Source organism: Macaca thibetana, chromosome 9 (assembly GCF_024542745.1).
Source record: "Macaca thibetana thibetana isolate TM-01 chromosome 9, ASM2454274v1, whole genome shotgun sequence".
In the NCBI taxonomy this organism is placed as follows: domain Eukaryota; kingdom Metazoa; phylum Chordata; class Mammalia; order Primates; family Cercopithecidae; genus Macaca; species Macaca thibetana.
Window position 1 is genome coordinate 112,153,915 of NC_065586.1, and position 22,800 is coordinate 112,176,714.

Below are 22,800 nucleotides of genomic sequence, written 5' to 3' on the forward strand. Positions count from 1 at the left end.
TATTTCCACATTTTAAAGGCTTTTATCACCAGCATTTCTGAAAACATCATCAAGCTATCACTGTCTTGCTAGTCAGGTATGATAAATGCAAACAGATAAAATTACAGGGCATCCCCCGCTTTCAACTATCACAAAAAAAGTACTTACACACTTTAAATGCTGTTTCAATTGCTGCAAAGTGGGATGTCCCAGGAAAATTAAAAGGAAAAAATAAACCCCAAACTCCTGAGACTTTGTAAGGTATAAGGTAAATTAGAAACTGGAAGCGCACCTTTTATCCCTGAGTTACACACTGGTAAAACGAAGGGTACAGTAATAGAAGGGCTGGCACAGTGTTCAGGGGCCCTTCAGTGAGCCTCACAGCCCTGATGATTATGAGAAATGCAGAGAGCCGACAAAGAGCTCAGCCAGCCAGTACCTATGCAGACACCATGCCTTGCAGTTTGTGGTTTTAACACGATATGCCTTTTAACAAGAGATGAAGAAGAGAAGATGCATTTCATTTTTCAAAAAATCAATTTGAACTATTCTTACAGTATGTTGAAAAATGAATTATTTAATCCTTTTTAAGAAAGGGTGTTTCTTAACTCTAATTTGTAGCTATAAGGTTTAGGGGAAGCTGCCTGACTCTGAGTTGGGGAAAACACCACCACCGAAATATAGCACACCTTGAGGTTTTCATTTTGAGAACCGGAAGATGAAAATCATACTAGAGAAGCCTGTCCCCAAACCAAGCGCCTTCCCTACATTCTGGAAAACCAGGGAAACCTATTCTTTAGGCACGTGAAGCCTTGTCTCTCCAGCAGCCGTTGCTCTCATATTATAAAAGTGTCACTGGTGGTAATCCCCAAGTCCAGGCACGTCGCATAAATGAATTTCCAGGGCACTGTAATTGTGGGGGGCCAGACCTCGCCAGTCCCTGGCACCAGAGGGTTAATAAATGCATTAGATGCTGTTAACCTCTGTTACCTGGAGTCAGAGCAGTGCCTCTCCTGCTTTTTACCCCAGTGATTAGCATTTGGAAAGCCTGCCATGGTGCCAGCAGCTTTCCTGTGCAGAACACAGAGATGCACACATCATTTATAGCTCTCAGTCCAGTCCCCACGCCGGTTCTGCCCACAGCAGGCTCTCCCCAAGCTCTGGGGACAGGTCAGGCTTGTGAGCAGCATGCTCACTCTGATTATGGAATTGGAAGCTTAAAAGCGCACTTGCCCGGAGCCTGGCCTTTGCTGCCCCAGGACTCCATTTCTGTAGAGAAGCCAGTGTTTAATCTCCGGATTTTAGGCAGCTGTCAGCCAGCAGGGCATGGAACATTTCTCTGTTCTCCTCCACGCATAAGAAAAGCCAGTTTCTGCTCTACCTCCAGAAAATAAAACCAGGGGAAGTTGCCCAATCCAATAGCAACAGACTGTCCAGTCTGCAGCCAGATAGTCATAATTAATGATGCTCTGGTTCTTTTCTTCCTTGCTTTACTGATTAGAGAGATTTGCTATATTAGGAACCTGTTTGCTTAATGACAGAATACAAGCAATAAACAGAGAAATACACAGACTGTAAAATGCAATCAACTTTGCTCTCCAGCACTCACTAAGTACCTAGCTGCATCTATCACACTTGTCAATACCCGTTTATTAGCATACGAGTCTCTTCTGCAGCACAAACTGGACCTTTGCTAGGGAAAACCACTGTATGAGTTTTTCACACAACAGTCCAGAAGCAGAAGTCCAGAGCTCAAAGCCATTTCTCAGTTTAAGTCTACATATTTTATGCTCCCTTGTAAGACAAGCCATGGAAAGAAGAGTATGTACTTAATTGAGGTTAACTGAGCAGAGGAACCGGCTACCAAGTAAGCATCATTCACATTGTATCTTAGTCAGATAGACTCACCTGCTTATAGACTTCAATAGGTAATACTATATAACAATTCTATTGTGTACCTGATACCAATTTGACCAAATTAATTTCTGTACATACAAAGACGACACAAAAAAGAACCTCCTTGCCAGTGAATCCAAGCTAAGTAATGGTGGCCCAACAGTGGTCTGGAGCCTTTTTTTCTTTGGCTTTTGGATTTTGCCTATTGACGTCTGGGATTGCTGGGAGAAGTTTTATTGCTGGTCTGGTCCCAAGCAGTTGGCCAGCCTTTCTAAAACGTCTGGCACTGTCTATTTTGAAACTCACCTTCCTGGAGGTTTGCTTTTCCTACAAACTTTGTAACGATCACTTGCAACCACTGGTCTGAATAATGTCCAGTAAAGTCAGCTGCGTAAAACAAGTGGACACATAAATAAAGCCTGCTCTGAGCCTGTGGGCTTGGGTGTTTTTCTTCCAGAGCCTGAGCTCAGCAAGGAAGGGATTCATTTCCTCCAAGTTGAATTCTGCCAAGCCCCACGGACCCTGGCCCAGGCCAGGAAGAAAACCAGGGGCTGTGAGGGCAGCCAGGATGAGTTTGGGCAAGCGTGCTTCTGAGAAGAGGCTGGAGTAGCCCTGGGTGGCTCTTCTACCACTGAGCCCGGGACTGTCTGGTCTCCTCTACCTGCTCCCCCCGAAGATGCTTTGTCTTTCTGTCGCCTGAACCTCAGCCAGAGGCTTTCATTACATTAAGCTCTTAGAAGGCCTTGTAAAGATATTTCACTCAGCACAAGTTTCAGGAAGGCTCAGGGGTGCCAAGTTTCGTTAGTCTGGGCAGGTCGAGTCACAGGATGAGGGATCTGCAGTCATACTTTTGTACTCAGAGGAGGCATAGCTCAGACAGGTTGGGCTACGTTTAGGTGAAGCCTCCAATAAAGGGTGCATAGCGAGTTGAAAAAAAGCCAGATTCCAGATGTGTGTGTTTGGGTGTGGGGATCCTAGCCTTGAAGCTGACAGACAGGCTCTAGTGGCAAAGGTCTTAGATTCCCGGCACCAATGGGACAGTCAGAGTTGAACTGTGCAATTTAGTTTGAGCTTAGTGCCAAGCCTAGATCAGAAACCCTCTTCTTTGACCTGATTGGGGACTGGGCCCCTAGGTGGTCAATTGGGAAATTAAATGAAAGAATAAAATCACTTAGAAATGGTGTATCTATATGAAACTTTAACATCTAAATATCATTCCTTTACTGATTTTTGGATTATGCGACCAGGAGCACCTTTATTCTATTTTTTTTTTTTTTTTTAAAGAGTCTATTGATTGGAGTTCCCTGGTTAATGTTTTGCATAAGCCATGTCTATAATTCCTGGTCTACAGTTCCCGGTTGCAGTTTCCTTAAAACAGGAGTGACTTTTGACACTCGCAGAAGAATCTCAGTACACAATATTCCTGTGTTTTTATAATTGCACTCGGTCCTTTATAGTCATCTCACCCACACCTAATCCAAAGGCTTTTTTTTTTAATTTTATTTTTTTTAAGGAATTTACCTTTTCAGATATATTCAACTTAGTGTGCATTGAAGCGATTACCCTTTTTTGGGCTCCTATTTCAGTGATTTACGTAAATATTTCACAAATGATGTAAGCAAAAATACCAACTACAACCAGCACAAAAGGGCATAAGAACAAATACAGTTGATGCTTGTTAAGCCTGCATCCCAACTGGAGAGAGTGAGGGGCACTTGTGGGCAGAAGAAGCGAAGCCTGCTAGTGTGGTCCATGCAGTGAGTCTTGTGCAGTAGCCAGTATGTTTGCAGGGGAAGGGACAGGTTGGCTTCTATGGTGAGCTGGCTAAATGAGTGTCAGTTAAGAGAACTTCTGCTACAATTTAGAAGTTGCTCCTGGTACTGGCTTGATTGATATGGTATGGTAAAAAGAGCACAGGCTGGCCAGGCATGGTGGTTCATGCCTGTAATCCCAGCACTTTGGAAGGCCGAGGCGGGTGGATCATGATGTCAGGAGTTCGAGACCAGCCTGGCCAGCATGGTGAAAATCCATCTCTACTAAAAATATATCTCTACTAAAAATATAAAAAATTAGCTGGGCATGGTGGCGCGCACCTGTAATCCTAGCTACTTAGGAGGCTGAGGCAGGAGAATTGCTTGACTCCAGGAGGTGGAGGTTGCAGTGAGTCGAGATTGCACCACTGCACTCCAGCTTGGGTGATAGAGAAAGACTGGTCTCAAAAAAAAAAAAAAAAAAAGCACAGGTTACAAGGTTCCTAGTCCTAGCTTTCCAACCATCATCCATGATTCCAATCATTCCTGCCCGACTGTCTAAATCACAGGGTTGCAAAAATCTAATGTGATACTCTAGATGGAAGTCCTTTCAATATTCAAGTTTCTCTTAGCCTCTCTGTGGTTGATGGTCATTCTTTGATCAAGGCAAAAGTGGGAAAAATGCAAAACCTCACGCTAATTGGGCTTGTGAACATTGTATTGAAGAGAACCGGCTTGTGATCATCTGTGATTCCTCAGATTTGAAAATGAATGCAATGAAAGAGACACAGTCCAGTAAGATATATCAACAGTCCTCCATTAGCTAAGCATTCCCTCGGGCTTCCCTGTCAGTCTCCAGCGCACCATAAAAGGATGCCTGCAGCTTTGCACTTGTAATTTAACACTAATGGCAAGATGGCAAGGAGTGCTGCGTGCAGACTCTTGTCTACAGCATGGAGCTTCACAGGGGGCCCTGGCTGGGCTTACTTCTTCTTTTCATACCTTCACAGGATCACCTTACATCTCTTTTGCTTTTACCCACGATGGGGCAAACACAGGTTGCAGAAATACATTAGAGAACTGTTTGTTTTCATTCATGGTTAACTTGCTTGATTAGTAAAATATTCAGACAAGAAGCAATTATGAGCTCTATTTTAGAAAATTATGCGCAATTAACAATAAGATAATGACAAAAATGTGTGAAAGACATTTTGAAGACGTTGTGGTTTGGGGTGAGGGTAGCTGTTTTGTATAGCGAACATTCAGCATTAATGGTATAAAGCAACTAGGAGGGACGGCCCTAAAATGAAACATTTGTTTTCTCAGAATGTGCAGTTGGGAATGCAAATGTGCAAGAGCAACAGAAAAGATTCATTGTTGTCCCTGATGAGAAGTGCATGAAGCCTATCTCATCAGACACGCATCCTCATCACCATCAGATAATATTTATTAAGGCTCTCATTCTCCTGTGCATTTATGTGCAGCTGAGTGCGGCCCCGTAATGGCTCTGTGACTTATGGTGGTAACTAAGGTTTGATATAAAACACCACGGTTTGGAGACATAACGGACCAGGGGCTTTTGTTCATCCTCTGGTTCAGAAGATGGAACATGGTTGGTGCTGCAAAAAAACAAGGTAAAAGCAAAAAACCTTTAAAAATTTTTTAGAATATGTGCTTTTAGAGAAAAATATTCTTGAAAGTATAGGAAAACCAAGTAGATGAACAGTAATGATGACTGTGATCATTACTATCACAAATAGCCTTCACCGATCATGATCCCATCTGCCTTTTACCAAATACACCCATCGCTGAAACAACTTTCTTTCTGAGGGGGGCACTCCCCTTTTATATGGGTCAGGAACAGGGGTTCCGAGAGGTGATGACTTGCTCAGGTTTCCACAGCTTGAAGAGGCTGTGCTGAGATTTGAACCCAGTCACTCTGACTCTAAAAATCAATGCATATTGACTCCATGCTAGATACACTGTTCATTATCTCCCAGATCTTACATCAACCCTCAGAAACAGCTCATTATCCTGGTGACAGCTAAGGAAGGTTCTGAGTGGTGCAGTCATAAGCCCAGGCTCACACAGCCAGCATGGACAGAGACAGCTCAGGCAGCGCAGAATCAACAGAGTCTGAAAAGGAATACAGAGCCCAAGGGTGTCCTCCCAAGCTTCATCCCAGAAACCAGGAGCAACTTCTGCAAATGCAGTTTCTGGAGGAAGTCAGAGGTCAAGCCAGGCCAGGAGGCTTCTGCTCCTCCAAGACGCCAGTGGTGAGTGCCTCTCCGAGGTCCCTGCAGCGGAGGGGCAGGCAGGGGACAGCCATCCTGGGGAAAACTCCCAAAATGTCAACTCAATGTCTACCGTCTTGAGTTTTCTCTCTAGACAGTCTCATTTCCTTGGGTTTGAAATATAAGGGGCAGAGAGGAGGGATGCTCTTGGTTGAATTTCACCCAATAAGAGAACCAGAGTTGTTTGCTTCCACATAAGGGAGTTCCATGGTTCAAGAACAGGCAGAACCTATTATTCAGGGGAACATGGCTGGCTAGAAGTCCTAAGGATAAAAGGTCAGTAGGGGATATAAGAAATTGGATTTATTTATAGTATGTGATCTAAGTGTGCTCAGAGGTATTCTCACAGGTTACCCAGAACAAGAAGCATATTTATAGCTAAGATGGTGCAGACGTCCTATTCCTTTTTATTAAGCATGTTTATTACCCAGCAATTGGGTTAAGCAATTGTCCAAGGGCTGAATTACTGTCCTTCTGATGGGCTGGCCTCACTGCCCTCTGGACCACAGGTGCAGGTGGCCTAATGGCTTTTCCCATAATGCACTGAGGAGGACCTTGTCTTCCCATCCCCTCTCTAAGTCTTTCTCATTTTTTGAGAATAGTGGTTTTTTAAAAAAAAAGTGCTTAGGAGGAGACATCATAAATGGGTGATCAAATAATTGGTCTATTTTTGCAAGGTAGCACACATATATGATGCTCAAGTTCACTTCTCAGATGAATTTTGGGGTAAAGGTCACTGGATGCCACCTCAGCACGGGCTCCTCCTATGTCATCATCAGCAAAGACCACCCAAGAGAATAAAATAATGGTATAAATAGTTACTGTCCTGGAGGCTGAGTTACTGTGATGAAGGATTTTAATTTGTTTAATAATTATAACACTCCTAGGCAGTAGCATTTATCATTCTCATATTTTAGGTGATAAATCCAAGGACCAAAGAGATTAAGCTACTCTCCATCTTAGCCCGCAGAGGGTTTGAATTTTATTGTAGCAAGAGGCCTGGCCCTTCAGTATCTTCTCCTAGGTACAACAGCCTCCTTTTCTTAAAAAAATCAACATTGGAAACTAACCACCCTGTACTTCTTTGCATGATCACTTGTCAGGCATCAGTACAATTGATGCTGTATTTTGCTTGAGCTCTATTATCTTAAAGTGAGTGTCGGACTGGAGCAAAACAAAGGATGGTATTGCCTCCATTCTCCATGGGAACACAAAATCACTAAATGCTGTCCATTACATAGTACTAACATAGTACTGGGGTACTATAACATAGTACTGGGCTGTTCTGGGGCGAGCAGTGAGAGGAGACAACAGCTGAAGCCCAGAGCTAATGCCTGTCTGTAGGCAGCAAGAATGTCTTCCAGTTGTGGCATCTTTGCTGAGATGACTGAAACCTGCCAAAAGATATCCAAATGACAGGCATGGACAGCTTTCCATTGTTCCCAAGGAACACCAAATTTCCACAGAAACAGCCTGGAGCCAAGCTGACAAAGATGGGTCAGACGACTCATTCTGTTTCTGAATGAGAAACAGAAAAAAGGAAGCCTGGGTCATTTCAGGGTGATAGAACAAAGGGGTTCTAGGTGCTGCAGGTGACCTCTTCTCAAAGTATTTACCAGGTGGAGAGTTCAAAATCAGCCTGCCCTTCGTTCACATAAAGGTACCACTGCTTATAGGAGAGTGGTAATGGGCTGTGAACCCCGGGTCACCAGACTGCACCTCAGAGAGAGAGGAAACAGCCCAGCCACATGGGACTTCCTTTGACCTCTTCCATTTCTGTGTAGTAGAAACAGGCTCTGAGCCAGAGCTGGTTCACTCAATAATCACACTGTATCCAAGGGTCCTGGGACCTAATACCCCATGATGTGCTCCCTGAGCTATGTGATAACTGTGTTTGTATCCCTGGGCCATCTCTTTCACTGGCTTTTGTTGCCTGAAAATATACCCATGGCAAATTCCAGAAATATAAATAACATGAACTATAATTCCAATGACAATGAGATCATGCCTTCTCCCAGATGCTATAATATATGATAACACTTGTATTACTAGGAACGAGAATATATAATTAAATGATCAGGTAGGGCTCCCTTTCTGCTATTCACTTTGTAGAATAGTAAACTATGAGTTATTTGGAGGCATTCATAAGAGACTTTACAAGAGTTAGGAGCTGGGGTTCAGGCAGTGTGATCAAGAGGCCATCTGTAAAATGAAAATATTCTCTGGAGAGAACCAATTTATCGCCTGTTTAAGCTGGAGTTCTCCTGGCCTCACTGGTGTTCACCTAGTGCTTGGAAAATAGGCTTATTCTAGCTATAGGAGATTAGGGATAAAAGAGTTTTTAAAAAGAGAAAAATTATAATTTAGAGATACCGCACTGCGTGTGCTTAATTGAGAGGGCATCTGGCTACATTGCTGCAGAGAAAAATAGATCCCATGACCTGCCTTTGTTGAAAAGGTGACATCTGGGTTCATTAAAGGTGTGCAATAGATTTTGATAAAAGCTATTTTTCTAAGTCATTAAATTGGTTTTTAGGAACTTTACACTCTCCTTCATTTGAACAATTATTAAACTATAAAATAGAATTGCACAATTGCTAAAACCGTAATCTGAAATTTTACAGCCAGCTATAAAATGCTGTATTATTAAACTATACTGAAGATGCTCAAGCCCATTACAACTTTTAAAATGAATTATAAAACCCTTTACTGCTGATAAAATAATCTTAAATTACAGTATTATGTATTCTAACAATATGTTGAACCAAAGTTTGCTACAATGCAAACATGCCAATCACGAAGAAATCATTTTTTGAATTAAGTTTGCAGAAGCTGGCAATCTGATAACAGCTGCTTCAGCAAGGCAGCCCAGCACCTGATGTCTGCAGGCTGGGCGGGACAGCTTGTCCTCCGTGGGAGCTGCCTTTTGCCAAGTTCCTGCAACCACAGGACTAAGAGTCAGCCTCCTGTTTTAAAGTCTGCACAACGGACACTTAGTAGGGACCCGGGGATCAAGAAAAGGCTTGCAGTAACAGCACTGTTTTCCCTTAATGTCTCCCCACGAGTGAGATTTTGTAAATGCAAAATGCTTAGTTACTAAGTAGCTGACACTTACATGTATGATACCTATGATGTCGGGTGCCACACATACATACCTATCATGAGGCCTGGCCCCCAAGATTAAATTCCTATTTTTTTGTACCAGTTATACCCTGCATGCGTCCATTTCCAATCGAGTTGAATACACAATTGAAAATGTAGTTGAGCATGCTGGCTTGTATGGCAGCCTTAACAGGGTAATACCCAATTCTGAGCTCTGAATTCAAGCACTTTCTTGGCTGAAGGGCTTTGAATAACTGCTCTATAAGCAGTTATTACAAACGGTGTTTTTACAACAGTCTCTTTCCTCCCAAGGCTGACGTGGGTGGATTCTGGGATTCAGCTTCCCTCTAAGCTCCTCTGATGGCGCTTGGAGCCAAGAAGATGAAGTCCAAGGAGGTCACTGGTAGCCTGTCCATGCTGGGAGCAGCAGGTTCACCACACAGGGCCTGGGACCACTTGGCAGCCTGGTCCAGAGCTCTGTGATGAAGCTTCCAGGAGGGCCCAGAAGGAAGTAGTCTGGGTGAGGGGCCCTGCAGCTTAACACTTCTGCTAAGGGAAGATCCCCCAACAGTTCATTCCTCCCAGAGTGGGGAAATAAACTCAGTCAGAGCAGGAGACCATTACGCAGAGAAAACGCTGGGTATAGCCAAGGTTTGGATTTTTTCTATGTGACAAAAACAACAGCGGGTGCTAGAAAACAGTCTGTATCACACAGAGACGATGAAAACGTCACAAACACCATAAACCAAACACCACAAATAACATGCAGCCCCAAGACCATTCTCTCAGATAAAAGGCCCAGGCAATGGTATCCATGTTGCTACAGTCATTTAGATTCTATGCCTGTGCTATGGGCTCAGTGTTGACATGTCTGGTGCTAGTTTTCTAATCTCATTCAATCCCACCCCTCTTAAAGCTCCTCTGTCCTCAAAGCCATGTGTGAGAAGCCTGACCACGGTTTGGCACAACACTTCCATCCACTAGGGTCGTTGGGCAAAAGTCTTCTCTGAGATGTTCTCTGCAGGGTCATCATCCAGCGTGCTGGATACACAAAAACACCAGAAGGTGATGGTGTGAGGATGAGACACCAGAGCTCTTTCTCTCCTCCATGTGAGGATACAGCAGGAAGATGGCCACCTGCAACCTGGAAGAGAGCCCTCACTGGGAACGCAATCTGCCCACACCTTGACCTTGACCTTGCCAGCCTCCAGAGCTATACAATATAAATTTCTGTGGCTTAAGCCACCCAGTCTACAGTATTTTGTTATGACAGCCCAGATGGACGAAGACAAGTAGTAACCACAGCTTCCCTTCCTTCTCCCTGCCTACACTACCTAGGAAAGATTTGGTCCAATGCAGCAGTTTACACTTATATCTTCCTATGCTCCTTGCCACATAAGGAGGAAGAAACATGAGGATTCTCAAACGCCCCCCATTTTCTTTTAGTGTAAAGGAAAAGGGGGTCTCTGAGGCACCCTTTGCTTTGGGCAGTGATTGTCAAGCAGGTACGCTTCTGCCCCCTGGAGACATTTGGCAATGTTGGAAGGACATTTTTGGCTGTCATAGTTGAGGAAAGGTGCTATTGGCATCTGGAAAGTAGAGGCCAGGGATGCTGCTAAATACCCAGCAATGCACAGGACAGCCCCCTGTAACAATTATGGAGACCAAAATGTCAATAGTGCCAATGTCAAGGAAGCCTGGTCTGGAGGAACTGTTCAACTCATAGCCAAGAGGTTACTAAACAATCCTCCCTGAAATCAACAGGGTTGGCATAGGGGTGTGCAGCCCACCTTCAGCAGAGAATACCAGGGAAAGCAAGTGACTTCCCATGGAGAAGCATCTATCTCCAAACTCCATTTCAAAACCCCCACTCTAACAAGACCTCATCCTTTGTCTTATCCATAACAAGTTCCACTCCACACACTGGAGCTCCACAGGTCACGAAGACCAGAAAGCCTACTGGAAAACAGGCCCCATAAAGCAATGCCTCCTGAGTCCCATAACCCAACCTGATCCTTCAGCACTTCTCTGACAGTGAAGGTGGGACGTATCCAATTGCTGGGCCGAAAGCCCCTTGAAACTTACAACTAATAAAAATTTACATAGTACTACTTTTGAGCTGGGCACCATTCTGAGCATGCTTTACACTCACAAACACATTTAATCAGCAAACACCCCAGGAAGCTCTTCTACTGTCATCTCCATGTTAAAGATGAGGAAATTGAGGCAGAAAAGTTAAAAATTTGCCCAAAGTTTAATGGCTACTAAGTGGTAGAGTGCAAAATTTCAACTCCAGCTACCTTATGAGAAGTTTCACAGTGCTACAAATGGAGTTCAGTGTATACTGCTTGGGTGATGGGTGCACCAAAATCTCACAAATCACCACTAAAGAACTTACTCATGTAACCAAATACAACCTGTTCCCAAAAAACCGATGGAAATAAAACATTTAAAAAATAAAAGAAGAAGTTTCACAGTGCATCTCTAGAATCAAAATTATATTTTAAAACAACCAACTCTGATGAGGCATTGTTGCATAATTAAGAATTTGACTGGCTTTTGTCCTTCGTTCCTGAGAGATGACTTCTAAATCCTTGGAATTTCTTGAGTGCTAGGAGTGCCTATTATTCATGAGTTCTCCGGATCACACCTGAGTGTCCAAGTAATGGGATGACTCAGGATTAGGTCAGGTTACCACAAAGACCAACCATGGGTCACAGGTTGAGACTTTGAGCCACAGTAGGTCAGCCTGACCTCCTGATCCCCATGGTTTGGGGAGGAGGGCTGATGACTGCCAGTCATATGGTTAATGATTCAATCAATAGTGCCTATTTAATAAAACTCTAACAAAAACTTTGGAAACTGAGCTCCTGGGCAGCAAATACATTAATGCGGCAAGGGGGTGACAAGCCCTAATTCCACGGGGAGAAGGCAGAGAAGTTCTCCATTGGAGAACCCCCCGCCCAAGACCTTGCCCTAGGCATCTCTTCATCTAGCTGGTTCTGATCTGTACCCTGATCATAAAGCTGTAATCCTAGGTTTTGTAGCACTTTCCTGATTTCTGTGAATCATTCTAGTGAAATGAACTTGAGGGGGTCATGGGAACCCCTGAATTTGTAACTAGTTGGTCAGAAGTGCAGGTGGCCTGGGAACCCCGAAGTGTGGCTGGCATCTGAAGCAAGGGCCGTCTTATTGTGGACCACGCCCATAACCTGTGGAGTCTGACACACCCTGAGAGGTTAGCTTGGAATTGAGTTGTACTGCGGTCTACCAGTTGGTGTCAGAATAGGCATCATTACTTTTCTTTACGCTCATTTATGAACCAATCTGACACTTCAGTCTGCCAGATGTTCAACAAGAATTTAGGGACTGATTTAATCTATAGCGATGCATAATGTTACCCAGAAACACAATGTTTAAAGTGCTCTGGTTTCGGCAATACGGTGTAGCCATTTATAACGGGGCGGGGAGGAACGTTGCTTTGCTCTTGCTCCTCTTCTGATCAAGTATCTCTGTGCCTCGGGTCTCTTGTCTGAAAAATGGGAATGATAATAGTACTGACCTTCTGAGGTTACTGTGAGGATTACTCAGGGGAGGCACTGTGTACGCATTTGCTTTATTAATGCCTGGCCATAAAAAGCTGGGGTGACCTAAGTTATCAAAGCGAATTGTTCTGGGATCTGTCATAGGATTAGATGGTTTATAATGTTTTCCAAAGTGGGGCTTGGGGACTGCGGGTGGTACATGACATCATTTTAGGTAGCATGCAAACTTTTTTATGGTTTTAATTTTAATATTTATATATTGATTTTAATATAGAGAAAGCACATTGAACTCATGCTTTCACATATGTTAGTAACAGCTTCAGATGAGTCTCAAAGGCAGTGGTGTGCATATAAATAAGTATAGCTCATAATTGAATTTAAAGATAAAGATGGAGCAAATAATAGGATCAGTGGAGTGCAGATATGGCAAAGACTGCAAAGTCCTGGGCTTTGAGGCTAAGAGGCAGGGCTAGTTCTCAAATACTGTCTTCTCTGCAACCAAGAATGTTTCCTGTTAACAACTACATCACCTCTTCCCATTGTCGGCACTGGTTAAAAAGATGTGGCAGGGACCCTGGCAGCCAGTTCCACTCTGGTCACCAGGCTGGACCAAGATCTGACCAGAGTGGCAGCTCCAAGTCACAGCTCCAAGAAGCAGATTAGTCAGATGAAGCTCCCAGGAGATGCACGGAGAGATGGAATTTGGATCAGTTCTAATCCAAGACCTAGTCCTTTTTTTATTGCCTTTGGTTTCCCTTCCTTCTTGGTCTGGTGTCCAAAGAACATTCTCCCCCTTCCCCTCCTCCCTGGGACTTTCTACCAAGACCACATCTTAGAACTGGCAGGATATCATTCAGCTTAAACCTTTTTTTTTGAGACGGAGTTTTGCTCTTGCTGCCCAGGCTGGATGGAGTGCAATGGTACGATCTTGGCTCACCGCAACCTTCGCCTCCTGGGTTCAAGCAATTCTCCTGGCTCAGCTTCCTGAGTAGCTGGGATTACAGGCATGTGCCACCATGCTGGCTAATTTTGTATTTTTAGTAGAGAGGGGGTTTCTCCATGTTGGTCAGGCTGGTCTCAAACTCCTGGCCTCAGGTGATCCGCCCGCCTTGGCTTCCCAAAGTGCTGGGATTACAGGCATGAGCCACCGCACCCGGCCTCAAACCCTTCTTATTAATTAAGAAGGCACAATACAATCTAAAGAGCTCCATCTTTCTTCCTCTGTGCCCTGCCCCCATCCCCGCTCCTGAGAGCAGCTCTTCCTTTCTGGCCCCAGCATCCTGTGTCAAAATCTCTAATGCATCTCACCAACCATGTCAATAGTGGAGGCCGCTTCCCCCAGTGCCAAGGGTCAGCCCATTGTTGTGCCTGGGCTCTTTGCATACTTGCACTGTTCTTTATTCCTCACAAAAAACCAAGAGCTCAGTGGTGTTTTACAGCAGAGATTCAGGGTAAAAACCAAGCAATGGTCATGGAGCCACAGAAGGTGAGCCAGGATTCTTACTCAGGTCCAACTAACTCCAAAGCTGAAGCTTTTCCTGGAAAACCAACTCTTAGACTGTCAACCATGGGTGAAAAGGAAAGTGCAGAAGAAATGCTCTCAGGGTTGCTTCACCCTACTTGGAGGGGAGGGGTAAGGAGAGGGGGTTAACCCCCTTCCTGGAGTTTGATGTGGAAATAAGCACCTCTCTTTCCTCACTTCCATCGTCCCAGGCCTGCTCTCCTCCCGGTCTATCACCCTGTGCAAAATCCCAGCACCCTGGACTGGCTCTCAAGTGCCTCTTCTCTGGTGGAAGATTAACGGGCCGCCAAAGCACCCCATTGCTCTGCTAGCATAAATTGCAAGAAAAACATTTAGAATATTGATTAAGTGCTCCGTGCTAGAAGATTGAAATTTACCTCCTGTATTTCCAGGATTAGCTGACATAATGGGGTCAGTCTGCTGGCACAAATGATTTACAGAACGCCCATTGGCAGCTTTCCTTTTAAAACTCGACACTTAAAATTTTCACTTGGTCACAGCCAGTGGAGTCCTGGGTATTTGGTAGGCTTGGATAATCGCCTTCCCGCCGCATCTAGACTTTGGGGGTTGACCCCCACAAAGAAGAGTTTTGAAATTATGTCTGGTCTGGTCTGGCCCCATCTGGAACAAATGGACTTTGGCTCTGAGGAAGTACTGGGGCCGTGGGGAGAGGGTGGAAGGGACCATCTAAATATAGATTATTTTCAATATTCGAATGCAGATTAGGAGTTAAACAGATTAGGTCTGCCCTCCATCCCTCCTGCCACTCTGCAAACATTAGGCTGCATCCTACAAGTACCTGTTTTCTAAGCTTGACACGACCCCGGGGGGAGAAGGAAATGTACTGAGGCTTTGCTGGGAGGCTGGGAAGGAGTGGACCTAGGCTGAAATCCAGTGAATGTGGCAGGTTCTCTGCTCCAGGCGGATGCCCACCCCCCAGGCCTCTGCCCTCACCCCGCACAAAGAGGGGCCCGCGGTGTCTCTACTCTGAACCCCTTAGGGCTAGCATGGTCTGATGGCCAGAGAAGACCAGGCAGCTACTGGTGGAGTGGTGGGGGGACAGGGCAGCTGCCCTCTGCATGGTTGATTTTAACAAGAAGCATGCTTTCGAAGATTATCCACATGAACCCTTCATCTCTTTCATGATTGGGTGAGCTGCTTTGTGGTTTCTTTCTAGAATACTGTTTTAAAAGTCCCACCAGGATGAGCTGTGTCACACTGGTCCTCCATGTCTCACCCACAGATGTGTTTTATGTGACTCACAAAAAAATTATCTAACTTTGAATGTGGTTAGTTTACTGGAGCCCCTGCCAACTGCCCACAGCTATCCTCACCTACTCTGCTCGCCCTGGGGCTGAGCATGTGCCCTATGGTCTGTCGCAGCATTTCCAGGGGCAAGGGGCTGAAGGGGGATAGAGGCAGTGAAACCTTCTCAGGGGGCCGGAGTCCCAAGGCTGTAGCTCCCAATCCTTGTTACTCTATTTGACCACAGAAATCAGAGGTTGACCAACACCACATTAAGACGTCCTCACTGTAAGCCACCAGAGTTAAGCAGTCAGTGTACAGTGATGCAAAATAGAGAATTTTTCTAATGCTCCAAAGATATTTACTTTAAATAAGTCACACACACATACAAAGTCCATTTGGTTTAAATATCCTGAGCTTTTTCCAGCTACCAGACCACTCCAGTGCACGGAAGATGAAGTAATTGGTAGGATTATTAATGTTTCTTTGTTTTCCATATGACCATTTCGTACAAGTCGAAGGAACAGGCCAACAATAGCACAGCCTGTGCTATGCTTGTCAGTAATATGACTGCCAATTAATCCTGACATGGGAGCTTGGCGGGTTACCCAAAACCCAGTATTTTATCACCTCGGGGGTTAGCACTTGGACATTTCTGTAACATTTTATACTAATCAATCAACTTTCCTTTTTTAAAGCAGAGCCTTTCATAGGAACCATGGATGCGTCCTATATTCTCCACATCCAAAGCCACCTAGTTCCCCAAACAGAACTGCGTTTGGTTTGTTGATAATTACACTTCAGAGCAGACGTTCGAAAATGTTTATTCGTGTTTCTTCCCTTCCAAGGGGGAAATCTATCTCAAATGTTAAGACTGAAACTCAAGTCCCCAAGAGTTTTCTCATATTATTGTATATTTTAAAATATTACAAGAGGGCGCTTCTCAAGGGAAGTGAACTTTAGAGCTGCCAAAGATAGTTGACTTTCTCTGAATCTGTTACCAATGGATCCCAAGCTGGTTAAAGTCAGTTCTATTCTGAGTAATGACACATGTGGCTGGGACAAACGCCATTCTAAGATATTTCTAGGACCCCCTCCCTCCTCTCCAGCAAATGGTAATTCATCTGGAGACAGCCATGCAGGCAGAGGAGGGTCAGATGGGGAGAATGAGTCTCCTGGGAGCCCTCCGCCCAGGCAAGAATCCTAAATCAGCTGGAGGGACCATGTTCTCGGGATGAAGGCCCTTCACTCAACACTCTCTCATTCCACCGATCCTCTAGCCGCAGATGATCCTTTCAACTATTCTTCATAGAGGTCACCCTAGAAAATCAGCAGCTGCAAAAATGTTACTGGCAAACTTTCAGTCCTTCCCCTATACTGTCTCCTGGAATTGAGGCATGAAGAAAGAAACCCAGTCTGAAGTCAGAACTTTGCCTCTGTCCCCCTTATTTGCATTAGTGAACCTCAGGAGGAACTGGGACATGCGGCTCTCTTAAAACCAGCTTCTCCTTTCTTATTCTTCCCTTCTTCCCTGCTGTCTGTTCTTCATCCAGAGAAAGAATCCCAGTTGTCCAAGGGTCATGGAGCAAGGCAAAAGTGCCTTGGCCTCAAAGTTAGAAATCTTGGTCTGCTAGAGAATTACTGTGTGATCCTGGATATGTCACAAACCTCTGCCTCAGTTGCTCCATGTGTAAAAGGCAAGGATGTCTGCCACACCTGACTCACGGGGCTGCTGTGAGGAGTACAGAGGGCAAAGCACACAGAAGGTTTTGAAAAATAAAATAAACTACACACCTGTTAGTGTAACCTCCCACCAATGTCCCTAGCACACACCCAACACCCGCCCCCAAGGAAGCACAGCACCACCTTCCATCTGTTATAAAGGGACTAAGTGGCCACTGACTCGGGATCAGACACCAAATTGCATGTGACATTCATAAAGCACCATTCTGGAACATTCACTCTGCTCCACTGAATCCTAACTCCAGCAGCTAAGCCATATATGTGCTTTGTAGATGAGGAAGCTGAGGCTTAGAGAGGTTAGCACGCTTTCAGAGGCTACCATACTGGTGAGGACAAGAGCAGGGTCTGAAACAGACTTGGCTGCCTCCCCTGCCCTCATCCCTTATTCCCTGCCTCATTTATGCAAAAAGGGGCTCATGCAGGTCATCATTTTAGAAGTCAAAGTGAGGTTCCTTGGAACCCTAAGGGCTCCCTGGGAGTGAAATGCTGCTTAGCTACAGGATATGTGGAGACAGTGCATATTACAGGGAAGAGAGGTGTGGTTAGAGCCACCCTTTGTTCCTCGACAGCCCCAAGTCTTCATGTCCCCCTCTGCCAAGGAGTGAAACAGCAGCCCAGAGATAAACATCACGCTTTACTTTTTGTTCTGTTTTTGTTTTGATACACAGTCTTGCTCTGTCACCCAGGCTAGAGTGCAGCGGCATGATCACGGCTCACTGCAACCTCCGCCTCCAGGGTTCAAGGGATTCTCTTGCCTCAGCCTCCCTAGTAGCTGGGATTACAGGCGTGCACCACCATGCCCAGCTAATTTTTGTATTTTTAGTAGAGACAGGATTTTACCATGTTGGCCAGGCAGTCACAAACTCCTAATTTTACTTTTGTCCTTCTGTTTAGAAAGCAGAGTTCCTATCACTAACAGGAAAGGAAAGGCATGGTTTCTGGGGAATAGAGCTCCTGTGTTCCCTGATGTTGCTGGGACAACCCTGAGGCAGTACAGATCCTCCTTGCAGGGAAAGGTGTCTGGACAGATCTGTGTTAGGGGCAAAACCTTGGCTATCTATGTGGCCACGCCATGTACTGCACTGTACCACAGGGAGCTCAAGTTAGGAGCTAGGATTTGGGCAGTGGGGTAGGGGCGGGCGGTGTGGAAGAGAACACCTCCTAGGGCTGACAGACCCCTCTCCTCTCATGTGGGAAACTCCAATTTCATGGAGTTTCCAGTGATGGCTATTCTGAGATGTTGCCTTTTAACTTCCAAAAATGTGGACAAGTTGCATCTCGCCCGGTATTCTAAGTTTACTGACAAGGCAACTTTTGTTTTTGAATGCCTGTCTCCACAAAGTTTCTAAAACAGAGAAGGGACTTAATAAACACTGAACACTGTGTTTATTAAGTTCAGGCCGAACACTGAACGCTGCCTCCGCAGTCACCCTCTGTGCACTGAGACATGTGCAGAAAAGAAGCTGGTTTTGTGGTAGCCAGAACTTGCTTTTTCTTTCCAGAAACCACCACTGGCTTCCTATGATCACCTTATGATAACAGGACCCTGCCCCTCACCTGGCCACTTGTCTTTACTGACACCAGAATCTGAATGGGCCCAAGTAGCTTGGAAAGCTGACCTAGGAGGAAGCAGGGTACAGAGCACCCGCTGGAGATGGAGAAGAGACCCTGTTCCCTGCCTGGCCCTAGGCCTGCCATCGACTCGCTGGAGGACTCTGAACACATCACTTCCCTGCTCTGAAACTCAGGGCCTCGCTGCAGGATGGAGCAATGCCATGCCATAGTATTTCCCAGAGCTCCTCCTGGCTCTGGCTTTCTCTGCACAGTGCTTTGGAGAGAGTACCTGCCCAGGAAATGCTTTAGAAGTATGAAGCACATCTGGTTGACCTTGGGCTGTGCCATTTCCTTATCGGCCTCTCCTTAGTGTTTTGTGTGTGTGAGTGTCTCTGAGACTGTGTGTCTGAGGTGGAGAACCAGGAGGACAAAGGACACACAAGCTCAGATGAATGGCATGGAGGACATCCAAGATGAAGAGGGGTCTTAAGATACCAAGGAAATCAAAACCAGCTTCCGACACTTTCTAGGGAATTAAGTGGGTTGTAGGTCAAGGTGATATTTGGTGAAAGAAGGCATCTTGTGAGAATTCTAGTCAGGCTGACCCTTGATGGGGGCTGGGGGCCTTGATGTGCTCCAGTGATGAGCATGAGGCGACAGCACAGTGCTTGGCACAAAGGCCACCAAACATCCCCTTCTCTAGCATAGTGGGAGGCAGAAGTCACCATGTGGTCACCACTGCCCTCAAAATACAGGAAAAATCATGGAAAGAATGAGGCTCCTGGGTTCCCAGTGCTGGCTCTGTGATGCATTAGCTCTGCAGACTTGAGCAAGAGTGATCCTTCTCTGATCCCCTGTGTCCTCAAACCAAAGAAGCTACAATACTATAGTGATAGCATCTCTCCGGCAGTCGTCAGGAGGATAACACTCAAAGGAGTAAAGAATGTGAGGGTACCCTGTGAACACACAAATAAGAAATGTCTTGCCAAATAGCTGAGTACTCATTACTATGAAAAATCAATAAAAAGGCAGGATAAAGACTCTGCTTTTGACTGAAGACAGGAAATCACCACTTCTATCTTGCTGTGGTTCTGCCCTCGCAGACCTGGATTAACCCCAAAGAATGTTCTTGACCGTTCTCACTGGACTGTGTCCACATGCGGGAGTTTGCAGGGCAGCTTGTGCCTCCTCGCGGCTCCTCCTACTGCCAAAGAGCACTTGTTTTTGCTTCGGAAGAACCAACCCATCAAGCGCTCTGCATGGGAGTTAACCAGCAACACTGTCTCTGGTTTACCTTTAGAGACAGTTAAATACTCCATGCCATGTGGTGATGTCAAACTCAAGAGCTCCTTTCATTTTATTATGCTGCTGCTTTGCAGAGAACACAGAATCAGCATAATAAATATGTAACAAGCCAACTTGACAACCCCACGCACAAAAACTTCAGAGACGCATCTCCCCAGAGCGCTCGTTTTATAGGTAAAGAAAGTAGAGCCAGAAACAAGCCACACTCCCAGTAAATGACAGAGTCAGTTCCATAGTCTGACTTTCTCTCCACTATAAGACACATCACAATCTTCACTGGCTGTGTTTAAAATGCAGTTTTAAGACTCAAACCTGAGCACCACTTGTCATCTATCTCTGCATACACTTCGGAAAATGAGTCTGCCCGTGTTTCCCCCACACCAGGAAGGGAGCCCTAACAAGGAATCGGGACGCATTTCTCACCTGTAAATTTGCACACGGTGGCAAAACGTGAGTGGGAATTTCATTCTCAGACCCTGCTGGCCCCAGGGGCTTGTTCTTGATCCGGAAGGCAGTGGTGGTAGTGGCAGTGGTGGTCTGTACTGGGAGGGCTGGCTGCCACACAGTCACATCGGAGCCATTGCCAAAGGCTTGAATTGCATTTTCTGCAGTAAAACAGGAGGAAATCCAATTTCAAAGTCAAGCAGCAAATGTAACAGACAGGATATACACAGCCAGAGAGGCACACTAGAAATTCTGATTATAGCATTGGACTTTTCTGAACAAAACGCATCCATCCATTTGCCCTATACGTACTGAGAGCCAGTCTTTGGAGTCAGGTGTTCAAAAATCAATTCAGTCATTAAACCCTGAGCTGGACACTTAGCTATGCTCAGAATGCAACAAATATTTATTATGTTCCTATTTATGTGCCAGGTGCTGAGCAAGATCCTTGCCCTGAAATATCTATCAGTCAAGCCCTTTGAAACCCAGACTCAGTACTGTTACTTGGGATCATAACTGTCCTATTTTCCAAGAAAATTCTTGTGCTCTCTCAATATTCTATATTAAAAGGAAACTAGTGCTTTTTAAAAAAAATCCTAATCACGAAACTGAGGCAATTCAATGGCATTCCCATTAATATGGCAGGCAAAATGGAACCAGTTTCTTTAAAAAAAAAAATCTACCCCAAATCTCATCAATATCTAGTAAACATTTAAGTAAGATTATTTTTTCCTTTTCTGCTCCAGTCTTCCAAACAAAATCTGCATAATTAGGTAGAAGCAGCCCTGCTTAAATGAAAAGTTTAAAATGTAAAACTTTAAAAGCTTATTACAATTTCATAGGATTAGATTGTTTTTATGGCAAGAGTAAATTGGTTGTGTGTTGTTCCGCTCCCCAAAATGAATAAAAAACAGTTTCTAATCAGGTCTTTGGGGATTTGGCCTGGATTTAGGATTTTTTTTTTAAATTTCATATTCATTGTATAAAAAATCAAACTCCTCCATTTGGGACCTGAATGTGCAAATTGTTAATATATGACTCTTAGTTGGCATTTTTCGATATACAAGACAGAATAATTTAAGCCTAATCTTCCTCTTAGAAGTGACATTTTGTTCTAAAATTGTTATCCTTTAAGTTCAGTAAATTGGAAGCTTGTTTTCTGCACCTTTACGTTTTTGGGGGCTGTAAGAAACAGCTTCAAATTAATGTAAATGCTTTTTATGCTCCCAGCTATGTTCCATGGCTTAACTGGTGAGTGTGAGGCAGGGAAAGAGGCGCACAGGGACCAGTTCCCTTAATGCCCAGAAGAACCACCACTGCTACCCTTGCTTTTGCTTAAAACATGGAGATTCAAGAGACTCACAGTTTCTTGCAACTACCTGTGCTTTTCCCAGTGTGTTTGCCTTGCCAAATCAGCGGTTCAGTTGTTTACTTGCTCATTCATTCATTCATTCATTCAAATGTTAACAGAATATCTACTAAGTGCCAGGCACTGAACTATGCATGGGGCACACAGCAGTGAACAACAATAGCAACAAAAGATAAAAGTCCATGCCCTCATGGAGATCACATTCTGATTGTGCAGGCAAATAAGTGAAATATATAATACATTAGGCAGTGAGAAATGCTTGGAGAAAATGAAGCAAGGGAGCACCAGAAGCACTGAGTGGGGAGAGAGAGTTGGTACTTACATAAACGGATCCAGGAAGGCCTTCTGGTGAAGGTGCCATCTGAATAAAGACCTCAGTGAAGGCCACTGATACCTAACCTCAGCTCCATCCCATTTGTCTCTTCCCCATACATCTGTCATGCACATGGCTTAAAAACAACTGTTTCCTCCCCCAGACTAGAAATAAACAATTGGCTAGAGTTGTGTTCATGACAGGAAAATCTGGGAGAGGTTAGGCTTAATCTGAAGGGAGTGGAATTAAGTTTCTACATTTGGGCTGGAATCTACAAACTGCAATTCCTTCTAGTTGCAAGAGATTGAACTGATGGCCCTGTGTCTTTGGGGCTCTGTGCCCCATCTAGTCACAGTGGAAATGGAATGACTGTGGAAAATTCTGGCTGTCTTTGGCCCCTGATGCAGACAAAATGCATTTATTTTTATTGAAAAGTCATTAACAATGAGATATCAGACTATTCTCTCCTTCGTCAAAAAGGTTATACAGCAGGAACAACTTTAATTTCCCTGTGAGGGAGAAGTTTTCCAGCCAGCGTGAGCAAAATCTTTTCCTACACTGACCTCCATTGTCATTGCTTTATCTTCGTTAAAACTTGCATTCTGCCAGAAGACTGTGGGATGTGAAAGAGGAAATACACACACACACACACACATTTTCGGTCAAGACCAAACAAGAGGTCCAAGTTGTGATTCCTTGGTATGCCCCAATGTCGTAGTGAAGGTTTCCTTACTTGAC

The 22,800-nt window shown here is 44.7% G+C and overlaps 1 protein-coding gene across 4 annotated transcripts in view; it reads right to left on the minus strand.

The window, feature by feature from the left end:
* Positions 1 to 22,800, minus strand: part of GFRA1 (GDNF family receptor alpha 1) — a 218,779-nt gene that overhangs the window by 11,989 nt on the left and 183,990 nt on the right. For all 4 annotated transcript variants that reach the window (XM_050805658.1, XM_050805660.1, XM_050805661.1 and 1 more), the window contains one exon: positions 20,360 to 20,541. In XM_050805658.1, coding sequence (XP_050661615.1) covers positions 20,360 to 20,541 — 182 coding nt within the window. The remainder of the gene's footprint in view (positions 1 to 20,359; positions 20,542 to 22,800) is intronic.